This window comes from Panulirus ornatus, chromosome 20, assembly GCF_036320965.1.
Source record: "Panulirus ornatus isolate Po-2019 chromosome 20, ASM3632096v1, whole genome shotgun sequence".
Classification (NCBI taxonomy): Eukaryota; Metazoa; Arthropoda; class Malacostraca; order Decapoda; family Palinuridae; genus Panulirus; species Panulirus ornatus.
Window position 1 is genome coordinate 58,085,233 of NC_092243.1, and position 14,666 is coordinate 58,099,898.

The 14,666-nt window shown below is 41.8% G+C and overlaps 1 protein-coding gene across 4 annotated transcripts in view; it reads right to left on the bottom strand.

Moving 5' to 3' along the window:
• The window catches only part of stumps (DBB domain-containing protein stumps), a 165,490-nt gene extending 161,046 nt beyond the window's left edge, over nt 1-4,444 (bottom strand). For all 4 annotated transcript variants that reach the window (XM_071674987.1, XM_071674988.1, XM_071674986.1 and 1 more), the window contains exon 1: nt 3,155-4,444. In XM_071674987.1, coding sequence (XP_071531088.1) covers nt 3,155-4,148 — 994 coding nt within the window. In that variant the 5' untranslated portion in view covers nt 4,149-4,444. The remainder of the gene's footprint in view (nt 1-3,154) is intronic.
• Nucleotides 4,445-14,666: the final 10,222 nt, after the last annotated feature.

Genomic DNA, 14,666 nt, shown 5'->3' on the forward strand with positions numbered 1-14,666 from the left:
TTTACAAAATTCTGTAGTCATCCATTTATCATCCTAAATTGGCCCTAGTTCATCTTCCATAATGAAATCCTTTCTCTGATTTGGTTTTACAATATTCCACCCAAGCAATAACAGGTTCCAGTGTTTTTTAAGGCAATGAAATCAGTGGGTCACGTCCACTGACATCATGCAGTCCCAATACGTTTCTCCTCAACAGTCAAAAGTGATAACATAATTTGATAAAAGTTTCTTCCCAGTAGACAGACCAAGAATTTCAAAGACACATAAGTGGCTGCTCCTGAAAGGTTAGTAAGAGAGAAATTGTGAACCTTGATCTATCATAATACAGGCTGCTACCATGTGGTCATAGGCTGCCTCAATGCGCTACATAAATGCTGTAATGCATGTGGACCTCCATGGAAGCAACAGGGCGGCCTGTAGCCCAAGGAGGCCCTGAAGCCAGCTAACAACTCAGCCTATATTGTACCTATACACGGCCACATCAACACTTAGGAATCTCAAACTATACATAACTATAGAAGCTTATCGCCCCTAATTAGGTTACAGTTGCTAGTCATATGTAACTTACCAAACAACAACCTAATGTACATTACTTTTGTATCGTCGCTGTTGGATGATAAACTCATTTACTGAATCTCATAAAATTGCATGTAAACTTAATACGACTCACTTCCTTCAGGAAATATAAGTATCTTTTTTAATAAGTATTTTTCTTTTTTGTCATGAGACCTTTGAAAGCTAACAGGTGATCAAAATTTTTAAATGACGGGTAAGAGATGCCGCCCAAAGGTATGGACAAGTGAGGCAAGTTGCCCTGAACTTCCCTCAAACAGACCCCGCCTGAGTCATTTGCCCTACAGCCACCATTGGCTCTGAGCGTTTCCTGAGACTGCTTTACAAATGCTGTTTGTGATTACTAATTGTGTGTTACAGGGTGCAAGTTTTACACTTGTGGAGCCCCATCTTTTATCCTTTTATATGTACCATATCTTTTACATGTGTATACCCCACGTACATACACCAACCCATACCAGGTACCCACTTATCGACATTCGACACGCCCAAGGAGAGGATGAACCTTTCGGTTGGTCAGCGCAAACTGCAGTGCCAGGATTGAACCCAAACGCGCCCAAGCGATAACAGGGGATCAAGAAAGCCCATACCAATGCTGAAAACTAATAATAAAAAAAAATCCTGCTTTGTGGTACCTCACCACGTTTTAGTTCGGCTTGGTTCACATATCCATAACGACCATTTAGCTTTTGGTAACACTGGTCCGACAGGTCCGGGAACAGAGATGCAAAACCTAAATCCGCTAAACACAAGTCATTAGCATATTACTATGCACGTTACAAAGTAATCATTTAAGGTTATATCCACACTCAGGCGTTGCCATCTAATTTACCTAGCCCTCCTTAACTCCTATATATATATATATATATATATGTTTTTTTTTTTTTTTTTTGCTTTGTCGCTGTCTCCCGCGTTTGCGAGGTAGCGCAAGGAAACAGACGAAAGAAATGGCCCAACCCACCCCCATACACATGTATATACATACGTCCACACACGCAAATATACATACCTACACAGCTTTCCATGGTTTACCCCAGACGCTTCACATGCCTTGATTCAATCCACTGACAGCACGTCAACCCCGGTATACCACATCGCTCCAATTCACTCTATTCCTTGCCCTCCTTTCACCCTCCTGCATGTTCAGGCCCCGATCACACAAAATCTTTTTCACTCCATCTTTCCACCTCCAATTTGGTCTCCCTCTTCTCCTCGTTCCCTCCACCTCCGACACATATATCCTCTTGGTCAATCTTTCCTCACTCATTCTCTCCATGTGCCCAAACCATTTCAAAACACCCTCTTCTGCTCTCTCAACCACGCTCTTTTTATTTCCACACATCTCTCTTACCCTTACGTTACTTACTCGATCAAACCACCTCACACCACACATTGTCCTCAAACATCTCATTTCCAGCACATCCATCCTCCTGCGCACAACTCTATCCATAGCCCACGCCTCGCAACCATACAACATTGTTGGAACCACTATTCCTTCAAACATACCCATTTTTGCTTTCCGAGATAATGTTCTCGACTTCCACACATTCTTCAAGGCTCCCAGAATTTTCGCCCCCTCCCCCACCCTATGATCCACTTCCGCTTCCATGGTTCCATCCGCTGCCAGATCCACTCCCAGATATCTAAAACACTTCACTTCCTCCAGTTTTTCTCCATTCAAACTCACCTCCCAATTGACTTGACCCTCAATCCTACTGTACTTAATAACCTTGCTCTTATTCACATTTACTCTTAACTTTCTTCTTTCACACACTTTACCAAACTCAGTCACCAGCTTCTGCAGTTTCTCACATGAATCAGCCACCAGCGCTGTATCATCAGCAAACAACAACTGACTCACTTCCCAAGCTCTCTCATCCCCAACAGACTTCATACCTGCCCCTCTTTCCAAAACTCTTGCATTCACCTCCCTAACAACCCCATCCATAAACAAATTAAACAACCATGGAGACATCACACACCCCTGCCGCAAACCTACATTCACTGAGAACCAATCACTTTCCTCTCTTCCTACACGTACACATGCCTTACATCCTCGATAAAAACTTTTCACTGCTTCTAACAACTTGCCTCCCACACCATATATTCTTAATACCTTCCACAGAGCATCTCTATCAACTCTATCATATGCCTTCTCCAGATCCATAAATGCTACATACAAATCCACTTGCTTTTCTAAGTATTTCTCACATACATTCTTCAAAGCAAACACCTGATCCACACATCCTCTACCACTTCTGAAACCACACTGCTCTTCCCCAATCTGATGCTCTGTACATGCCTTCACCCTCTCAATCAATACCCTCCCATATAATTTACCAGGAATACTCAACAAACTTATACCTCTGTAATTTGAGCACTCACTCTTATCCCCTTTGCCTTTGTACAATGGCACTATGCACGCATTCCGCCAATCCTCAGGCACCTCGCCATGAGTCATACATACATTAAATAACCTTACCAACCAGTCAACAATACAGTCACCCCCTTTTTTAATATATATATACACATGCAAATTAATCGTATTTGGGACTGTATAATTATGCTAAACACCACTCACCTGCCAGACGATGGTTACGGGAAATAAGTTTTTTCTCAAGCCAACGTTCTTTACGCAGCCACTCGTCTAGATTAGCATTAATGTCTAGAGCTTGTCGTTGCCCAATTTTCTGCCGACACTCATTTTTAATTTCAAGATTTTTATTTTTGCGCAAAGGCAAAGTTGCTGCAGTGTGATACCAAGAATTTATAGCGTCTTCGTGAGCACTGCTGTTTTCAGCTTGGATTCGTTGTGCAGATTCCCTTAAGTATGTGACGCCTGGACACACTTCAGCAGAACAGTCTTCAGCAACACCTTCGCTCTCGCTGTTGTCGCTACTGCTGCTAGTACTAGTACTGTAACTCGTCCGGGTGTCTGGTGTTTCCGGTATAGATCTCGGGTAATCTTGGCATATGTTGGGCCTACACTCTGCTTCTTCCGCAGGTGTAAGATGGACCGATGGCAACCCAATGGCCCCATCTTCCTTAATGTGCTGGGTACTGTCTTTGGCCTTCTTACGCCTCCACGGGAGGTCTATACTTATGGAGTTACTCCGAGGTTTGGACGCTACTCTGACTAAGTTCTGGTAAAGATGGTCCAGATCGAAAGAACGAGTATGTGATAACTTTAAACTCCTTGGTTTCAGTGCTCGTTGTTTGACCGGTGGAGACGTAACGTTCTGACCTTTCTTCTCATGAGTGGTCTCGGGCAGAGTTGTTGAATTATTCTTGCAAGATGTCAAAGCAGAGGGTGGTAACTTTGGTGATGCAGGACAAGATGAGTAGGCCCGAGCCAGCTGCTGATGCTGGTTTTTTAAGTGTCCTCGGGGAAGAGAGGCCCCGCGACTGTGGCCTGTGGGTAACGGTGGAGGTAGATTATAATAAACATTAGCATCCGTCAAGAAATCCACATCGAAGGCTTCACCTGTGGAGTCTGGCCTTGCACTGCCCGTGTTCATGTAAGTGTGAAACACATCTTCCTTTAGCTGACCTGGGGAAGCTCCTGACATGTTCATTCTGAAGCTTACTGCTTATGATAATTAAAGACCCATACTGAAAATACACTTGAAAACAGCAATGTTTATGGTCTCTCGCAGATAATGTCAATCTTTTTTACCTAACTTCATTTTCTGTAGTCATATGTTTCTCTTTAACGTATTTACAAGTCACGTAGATTATACACAACGGTAAATGCCAAACTTCAAAAGCCGATAATAGTCAAATACAAGAAGATCGATGTCCGCACGCGCACTTCAACTCAAGAGAAACACGTTGTTGAATACCTCGACTTGGTGGTACACGTGCTACTGACCCTCCCTAGGTCTGCTTTGTGTGAATCACTTGCCTTCCCGCCCCTCCCCCTAGTTTCCCAGATGCCCGCCGAGGTGCCAACCACTAAATTTTCACGGTGGTGTTTATGTTTGAGCATGTAAAGATTATTAATACACTTGTAAATATATTTGAGCGTTTGTTTATTTTATAACTTAAAGTCGAAAAGGGTGAATGTCAATGTCATGAGTTAATAAAAATGTTGATAGTTATCGTAAACATGGGTGCGCTCTCTGAGAATAAGTAGAAGGTTGTAGGCGTGCCAGAAATCAGTGTTGTCGTTTAACGTGCATTTTTTTTTTTTTTCCAAAACGCGTCAAAAGAAATTCCTTCCTGAAACTCTTTATTCAAATCAGAGTAAGAATTTCCTGTGCGTTTCCAATCATCGTGACATTTTCAGGCATGCGGAGCACGTTTCGATATTTTTTGTTCCATTTTATGGGGTAGTGTTTTGAAGCTAGTTCAACATTAAGCCTTTAGGCTTAGGTTCAACAAATGCAGCATTGATTTGATATTTGGTAATCTCCTAGTGTCATTACTATTTTTCATATAGGCAAAATTTTCATTTTCAAGGATGTATTGGGTTCCTTTAAAACACTTAACTTTTTTGGTCAAGTATACAAATGTATTTTTTCATGTTTTTTTCTGAATTGTGGGACAACAGAAAACTTTCTATGTATTATAAAGCCAATCTAGCAAATAGACAACAAAATGAGACACCTCCTTCCTTCCGATTTTCCTTCAATCAAATGTTCTTTAGGAGTATCTGAAAAATTATGTATTATCCCGGCCTCTTAATATACATGTGTGTGTGTGTGTGCGTGTGTGTGTGAGTGTGTAGAAAGAGAAAGTTATTTGAAAGGGCAAAACTGGAAATGTTTGAAGAACTGCACCTTTTTGCATTATAGTCAAACAGCTTTTCGGTGATTTATGACAAAGTTCAGAGTTCTGAAACAATGTTACAGTGTTCGAAACATTGATAGAATACATCATCATAACTAAGTGAAACAAAATACAAAATAGTCAGACAAATGACATTCCTAATGATAATGCCTCACAATTCATGCGTCAATACGACAGATATTTCAATGAATACCATTAGTACGACAATTATGGAATATGGAATGACATAGTACTCGTATGCCATTAGTCCATAGACGGTACCTTCAGTTGTCATATACCACAAGATGGTTGTTATAGCAAAGTATGTACACTATGTAATGAAATATGTACTCCTGTATGTGTAATGGGTACGGTATGTTGTGTTTAGAGGATATCCCAGTATTACCTTACCAAATTTCCTACACTGTACTTAAGTAATGCATAATTACGATAACATATGAATGAAAATTACCATTCATAACACCGGTAACAACAATGGCATCATTACATGTGTGGAATGTAATTGATGAAATATTTATGGTAATTTTATTATATTGTGTTTGATTGTCTTTGATGTTTTACGTCTGTATTTTGTGGATTTGGTGTTGTTTAGTCTGCACATATGTCAAACTATTTTGTGGGAATGACAAACTATAATGATACGGTGATATAGTACATGACTGTGATGTTAAGGATGACCACTGTTTTTTTTATTTTTTCATTTTTTGCCTATCAATAATGTAAAATGGTGCAGTAGTCCCGACAATATTATATGGATGCGAGGCATAAGCTATATAGATAGGGTTGTGCGGAGGAGAGTGGATGTGTTAGAAATGAAATAGAGGAAAATGTGTGGTATGAATGGTTTGAATATGCAAGTAATGAAAGAAGAGAGATGTGTAGTAATGAAAAGAATATGGTTGAGAAAATAGGGTGTGCTGAAATTGTTTGAATGTATGGAGGGAATGAGTGGAGAAAGGTTGGCAAAATGGATATGTGAGTCAGAAGTGAAAGAAACAAGAAGAACGGGGAAACCAAATTGGTGATGGAAGGATAGAGTGGAAAAGATTTTAAGCGATCGGGGCCTGAACGTACAGGAGGGTGAAAGACGCGAACGGGTTAGAGTGAGCTGGATCGATGTGGTATGCTGTCGTCGACGTGCTTTCAAGGGATTGAACCAGGGCATGTGAAACGTCTGGGGTAAACCATGGAAAGATCTGTAGGGCCTGGATAGGGAGCTTTGGTTCCCGTGCATTACACAGGACAGCTCGAGAATGGATGTGAGCGGATTTGGCCAATATCTGTACCCGGCACTACCTCGCTAACACGGAAAACGGCGATCAAGTATCTAATTATATATGTATATATATATATATATATATATATATATATATATATATATATATATATATATATATATATATATATATATATATATATATATATATATATATATATATTCATGTGAGAAACTGCAGAAGCTGGTGACTGAGTTTGGTAAAGTATGTGAAAGAAGAAAGTTAAGAGTAGATGTGAATAAGAGAAAGGTTATTAGGTACAGTAGGGTTGAGGGTCAAGTCAATTGGGAGGTAAGTTTGAATGGAGAAAAACTGGAGGAAGTAAAGTGTTTTAGATATCTGGGAGTGGATCTGGCAATGGATGGAACCATGGAAGCGGAAGTGGATCATAGGGTGGGGGAGGGGGCGAAAATCCTGGGAGCCTTGAAGAATGTGTGGAAGTCCAGAACATTATCTCGGAAAAGGAAAAATGGGTATGTTTGAAGGAATAGTGGTTCCAACAATGTTGTATGGTTGCGAGGCGTGGGCTATGGATAGAGTTGTGCGCAGGAGGATGGATGTGCTGGAAATGAGATGTTTGAGGACAATGTGTGGTGTGAGGTGGTTTGATCGAGTAAGTAACGTAAGGGTAAGAGAGATGTGTGGAAATAAAAAGAGCGTGGTTGAGAGAGCAGAAGAGGGTGTTTTGAAATGGTTTGGGCACATGGAGAGAATGAGTGAGGAAAGATTAACCAAGAAGATATATGTGTCGGAGGTGGAGGGAACGAGGAGAAGTGGGAGACCAAACTGGAGGTGGAAAGATGGAGTGAAAAAGATTTTGTGTGATCGGGGCCTGAACACGCAGGAGGGTGAAAGGGGGGCAAGGAATAGAGTGAATTGGATCGATGTGGCATAACGGGGTTGACGTGCTGTCAGTGGATTGAATCAGGGCATGTGAAGCGTTTGGGGTAAACCATGGAAAGCTGTGTAGGTATGTATATTTGCGTGTGTGGACGTATGTATATACATGTGTATGGGGGTGGGCTGGGCCATTTCTTTCGTCTGTTTCCTTGCGCTACCTCGCAAACGCGGGAGACAGCGGCAAAAAAAAAAAAAAAAAAAAAAAAAATATATATATATATATATATATATATATATATATATATATATATATATATATATATATATATATATATATATATATATCCCTGAGGATAGGAGAGAAAGAATACTGTTCACGCATTCCCCGCATGTCGTAGACGGCGACTAAAGGGGACAGGAGGAGCGGGAGGCTAGAAACTCTCCCCTCCTTGTATTTTAACTTTCTAAAAGGGGAAACAAAAGGAGTTATGCAGGGAGTGCTCATCCTCCTCAAAGGCTCAGATTGGGGTGTTTAGATGTAAGCAAGATGAGAAAAAAGGAGAGATATGTAGTATGTTCGAGGAAAGGAACCTGTATGTTTTGGCTCTGAGTGAAACGAAGCTCAGGGGTAAAGGGGAAGAGTGGTTTGGGAATGTCTTGGGAGTAAAGTCAGGGGTTGGTGAGAGGGCAAGAGCAAAGGAAGGAGTGGCACTACTCCTGAAGTAGGAGTTGTGGGAATATGACACAGTGTAACAAAGTTAACTCTAGATTGATAAGCGTAAAACTGAAAATGGATGGAGAGAGATGGGTGATTATTGGTGCTTATGCACCTGGGCACGAGAAAAAAGATCATGAGAGGCAAGTGTTTTGGGGGCAGCTGAGTGAATGTGTTAGCAGCTTTGATGCACGAGACCGGGTAATAGTGATGGGTGATTTGAATGCAAAGGTGAGTAATGTGACAGTTGAAGGTATAATTGGTGTACATGGGGTGTTCAGTGTTAAGAATGGAAATGGTGAAGAGCTTGTAGATTCGTGTGCTGAAAAATACTGGTGATGAATACCTGGTTTAAAAAGAGAGATATAGATAAGTATACGTATGTAAGTAGGAGAGATGGCCAGAGAGCGTTATTGGACTACGTGTTAATTGACAAGCGATTGAAAGAGAGACTTTTGGATGTTAATGTGCTGAGAGGGGCAACTGGAGGAATGCCTGATCATTATCTTGCGGAGGCGAAGGTGAGGATTTGTAGAGGTTTTCAGAAAAGAAGAAAGAATGTTGGGGTGAAGAGAGTGGTGAGAGTAAGTGAACTTGTAAAGGAGACTTGTGTGAGGAAGTACCAGGAGAGATTGAGTGCAGAATGGAAAAAGGTGAGAGCAAATGACGTAAGGGGAGTGGGGGAGGAATGGGATGTATTTAGGGAAGCGGTGATGGTTTGCGCAAATGATGCTTGTGGTATGAGAAAGATGGAAGGCGGGCAGATTAGAAAAGGCAGTGAGTGGTTGAATGAAGAAGTAAGATTATTCGTGAAAAAGAAGAGAGAGGTGTTTGGACGATTTTTGTAGGGAAGCAGTACAAATGAGTGAGAGGTGTATAAAAGAAAGAGGCAGTAGGTCAAGAGAAAGGTGCAAGAGGTGATGAAGAGGGCAAATGAGAGTTGGGGTGAGATAGTGTCATTAAATTTTAGGGAGAATAAAGATATGTTTTGGAAGGGGATAAATAAAGTGCGTAAGACAAGAGAACAAATGGGAAAATCGGTGAAGTGAAAAGGAGATGGAGTGAGTATTTTGAAGGTTTGCTGAATGTGTTTGATGATGAAGTGCAGTGAAAAGGAGATGGAGTGAGTACTTTGAAGGTTTCTTGAATGTGTTTGATGATAGAGTGGCAGATATAGGGTTTTTTGGTCGAGGTGGTGTGCGAAGTGAGAAGGTCAGAAAAATAGTTTGGTAAACAGAGACGAGGTAGTGAAAACTTTGCGGAAGATGAAAGCCGGCAAGGCGGCGGGTTTGGATGGTGTTGCAGTGGAATCTATTAAAAACGGGGTGACTATTTTGTTGACTGGTTGGTAAGGATATTCAGTGCATGTATGGTTCATGGTGAAGTGCCTGAGGAATGGCGTAATGCATACATAGTGCCACTGTGCAAAGGCAAAGGGAATAAAGGTGAGTGTTCAAATTACATATATACACATATATCCTCTTGGTCAATCTTTCCTCACTCATTCTCTCCATGCGACCAAACCATTTCAAAACACCCTCTTCTGCTCTCTCAACACACTCTTTTTATTAACACACATCTCTCTTACCCTATTATTATTTACTCGATCAATCCACCTGACACCACATATTGTCCTCAAACATCTCATTTCCAGCACATCCACCCTCCCCCGCACAACTCTATCCATAGCCCACGCCTCGCAACCATATAATATTGTTGGAACCACTATTCCTTAAAAAAAATACCCATTTTCGCTTTCCGAGATAAGGTTCTCGACTTCCACACATTCTTCAACGCTCCCAGAACTTTCGCCTCCTCCCCCACCCTATAATTCACTTTCGCTTCCATGGTTCCATCCGCTGCCAAATCCACTCCCAGATATCTAAAACACTTTACTTCCTCCAGTTTTTCTCCATTCAAACTTACCTCCCAATTGAATTGTCCCTCAACCCTACTGTACCTAATAACCTTGCTCTTATTCACATTTACTCTTAGCTTTCTTCTTTCACACACTTTACCAGACTCAGTCACCAGCTTCTGCAGTTTCTCACATGAATCAGCCACCAGCGCTGTATCATCAGCAGACAACAACTGACTCACTTTCCAAGCTCTCTCATCCACAACAAACTGCATACTTGACCCTCTTTCCAAAAATCTTGCATTCACCTCCCTAACGACCCCATCCATAAACAAATCAAACAACCATGGAGACATCACTCACCCCTGCCGCAAACTTACATTCACTGAGAACCAATCACTTTCCTCTCTTCCTACACGTACACATGTCTTACATCCTCGATAGAAACTTTTCACTGCTTGTAACAACTTGCCACCCACACCATATATTCTTAATACCTTCCACAGAGCATCTCTATCAACTCTATCATATGCCTTCTCCGGATCCATAAAGGCTACATACAAATCCATTTGCTTTCCTAAGTATTTCTCACATACATTCTTCAAAGCAAACACCTGATCCACACATCCTCTACCACTTCTGAAACCACGCTGCTCTTCCCCAATCTGATGCCCTGTACATGCCTTCACCCTCTCAATCAATACCCTCCCATATAATTTCCCAGGAATGCTCAACAAACTTATACCTCTGTAATTTGAGCACTCACCTTTATTCCCTTTGCCTTTGAAGAATGGCAGTGTGCATGCATTCCGCCAATCCTCAGGCACCTCACCATGAGCCATACATACATTAAATAACCTTACCAACCAGTCAACAATACAGTCACCCCCTTTTTTAATAAATTCCACTGCAATACCATCCAAACCCGCTGCCTTGCCGGCTTTCATCTTCCGCAAAGCTTTTACTACCTCTTCTCTGTTTACCAAATCATTTTCCCTAACCCTGGGGATAGGGGAGAAAGAATACTTCCCAAGCATTCCTCACGTGTCGTAGAAGGCGACCAAAGGGGACGGGAGCGGGGGGCTGGAAACCCTCCCCTCCTTGTATTTTAACTTTCTAAAAGGGGAAACATAAGAAGGAGTCATGCGGGGAGTGCTCATCCTCCTCGAAGGCTCAGATTGGAGTGTCTAAGTGTGTGTGGATGTAACCAAGATGAGAAAAAAGGAGAGATAGGTAGTATGTTTGAGGAAAGGAACCTGGATGTTTTGGCTCTGAGTGAAACGAAGCCCAAGGGTAAAGGGGAAGAGTGGTTTGGGAATGTCTTGCGAATAAAGTCAGGGGTTAGTGAGAGGACAAGAGCAAGGGAAAGAGTAGCACTACTCCTGAAACAGGAGTGGTGGGAGTATGTGATTGAGTAAACTCTAGATTGATATGGGTAAAACTGAAAGTGGATGGAGAGAGATGGGTGATTATTGGTGCTTATGCACCTGGGCATGAGAAAAAAGATCCTGAGATGCAAGTGTTTTGGGAACAGCTGAGTGAGTGTGTTAGTAGTTTTGATGCACGAGACCGGGTTACAGTGACAGGTGATTTGATTGCAAAAGTGAGTAATGTGGCAGTTGAGAAAATAATTGGTGTGCATGGGGTGTTAAGTGTTGTAAATGGAAATGGTGAAGAGCTTGTAGATTTATGTGCTGAAAAGGACTGGTGATTGGGAATACCTGGTTTAAAAAGAGAGATATACATAAGTATACGTATGGAAGTAGGAGAGATGGCCAGAGAGCGTTATTGGATTACTTGTTAATTGATAGGCGCGCGAAAGAGAGACTTTTGGATGCTAATGTGCTGAGAGGTGCAACTGGAGGGCTGTCTGATCATTATCTTGTGGAGGCGAAGGTGAAGATTTGTAGAGGTTTTCAGAAAAGAAGAGAGAATGTTGCAGTGAAAAGAGTAGTGAGAGTAAGTGAGCTTGGGAAGGAGACTTGTATGAGGAAGTACCAGGAGAGACTGAGTACAGAATGGAAAAAGGTGAGAACAAAGGAGGTAAGGAGATTGGTGGAGGAATGGGATGTATTTAGGGAAGCAGTGATGGCTTGCGCAAAAGATGCTTGTGGCATGAGAAGCGTGGGAGGTGGGCAGATTAGAAAGCGTAGTGAGTGGTGGGATGAAGAAGTAAGATTAATAGTGAAAGAGAAGAGAGAGGCATTTGGACGATTTTTGCAGGGAAATAATGCAAATGAGTGGGAGATGTATAAAAGAAAGAGACAGGAGGTCAAGAGAAAGGTGCAAGAGGTGAAAAAGAGGGCAAATGAGAGTTGGGGTGAGAGAGTATCATTAAATTTTAGGGAGAATAAAAAGATGTTCTGGAAGGAGGTAAATAAAGTGCGTAAGACAAGGGAGCAAATGGGAACTTCAGTGAAGGGCGCAAATGGGGAGGTGATAACAAGTAGTGGTGATGTGAGAAGGAGATGGAGTGAGTATTTTGAAGGTTTGTTGAATGTGTTTGATGATAGAGTGGCAGATATAGGGTGTTTTGGTCGAGGTGGTGTGCAAAGTGAGAGGGTTAGGGAAGATGATTTGGTAAACAGAGAAGAGGTAGTAAAAGCTTTGCGGAAGATGAAAGCTGGCAAGGCAGCGGGTTTGGATGGTATTGCAGTGGAATTTATTAAAAAAGGGGGTGACTGTATTACTGACTGGTTGGTAAGGTTATTTAATGTATGTATAACTCATGGTGAGGTGCCTGAGGATTGGCGGAATGCGTGCATAGTGCCATTGTACAAAGGCAAAGGGGATAAGAGTGAGTGCTCAAATTACAGAGGTATAAGTTTGTTGAGCATTCCTGGGAAATTATATGGGAGGGTATTGATTGAGAGGGTGAAAGCATGTACAGAGCATCAGATTGGGGAAGAGCAGTGTGGTTTCAGAAGTGGCAGAGGATGTGTGGATCAGGTGTTTGCTTTGAAGAATGTATGTGAGAAATACTTAGAAAAGCAAATGGATTTGTATGTAGCATTTATGGATCTGGAGAAGGCATATGATAGAGTTGATAGAGATGCTCTGTGGAAGGTATTAAGAATATATGGTGTGGGAGGCAAGTTGTTAGAAGCAGTGAAAAGTTTTTATCGAGGATGTAAGGCATGTGTACGTGTAGGGAGAGAGGAAAGTGATTGGTTCTCAGTGAATGTAGGTTTGCGGCAAGGGTGTGTGATGTCTCCATGGTTGTTTAATTTGTTTATGGATGGGGTTGTTAGGGAGGTGAATGCAAGAGTTTTGGAAAGAGGGGCAAGTATTAAGTCTGTTGTGGATGAGAGAGCTTGGAAAGTGAGTCAGTTGTTGTTCGCTGATGATACAGCGCTGGTGGCTGATTCATGTGAGAAACTGCAGAAGCTGGTGACTGAGTTTGGTAAAGTGTGTGAAAGAAGAAAGTTGAGAGTAAATGTGAATAAGAACAAGGTTATTAGGTACAGTAGGGTTGAGGGTCAAGTCAATTGGGAGGTAAGTTTGAATGGAGAAAAACTGGAGGAAGTAAAGTGTTTTAGATATCTGGGAGTGGATCTGGTAGCGGATGGAACCATGGAAGCGGAAGTGGATCGTAGGGTGTGGGAGGGGGTGAAAATCCTGGGAGCCTTGAAGAATGTGTGGAAGTCGAGAACATTATCTCGGAAAGCAAAAATGGGTATGTTTGAAGGAATAGTGGTTCCAACAATGTTGTATGGTTGCGAGGCGTGGGTTATGGATAGAGTTGTGCGCAGGAGGATGGATGTGCTGGAAATGAGATGTTTTAGGACAATGTGTGGTGTGAGGTGGTTTCATCGAGTACGTAACGTAAGGGTACGAGAGATGTGTGGAAATAAAAAGAGCGTGGTTGAGAGAGCAGAAGAGGGTGTTTTGAAATGGTTTGGGCACATGGAGAGAATGAGTGAGGAAAGATTGACCAAGAGGATATATGTGTCGGAGGTGGAGAGAACGAGAAGTGGGAGACCAAATTAGAGGTGGAAAGATGGAGTGAAAAAGATTTTGTTTGATCGGGGCCTGAACATGCAGGAGGGTGAAAGGAGGGCAAGGAATAGAGTGAATTGGATCGATGTGGTATACCGGGGTTGACGTGCTGTCAGTGGATTGAATCAGGGCATGTGAAGCGTCTGGGGTAAACCATGGAAAGCTGTGTAGTTATGTATATTTGCGTGTGTGGACGTATGTATATACATGTATATGGGGGTGGGTTTTGCCATTTCTTTCGTCTGTTTTCTTGCGCTACCTCGCAAACGTGGGAGACAGCGACAGAGAAAAAAAAAAGAAATATATATATATATATATATATATATATATATATATATATATATATATATATATATATATATATATATATATATATATATAATTTCATTGATGGCTCTTTCTTTTTTGCACCCGAAATTCATGATTTCTTTTCCTTTTCTTTTGAGGTTATGGTCTACCTGCGCCAACCATTTCAACGGACAGGTTTGCCTTTCTTTGGTGAGTGAACTGCGGCATTTTGCAGACTCGTTTTCCCCTGTAGAAGCCCGTTACTCATTTGTCTAAACCTCTTGCATTCTTTCATAGTCTCTTTGGTTAGATTGTTGTAAGTGCG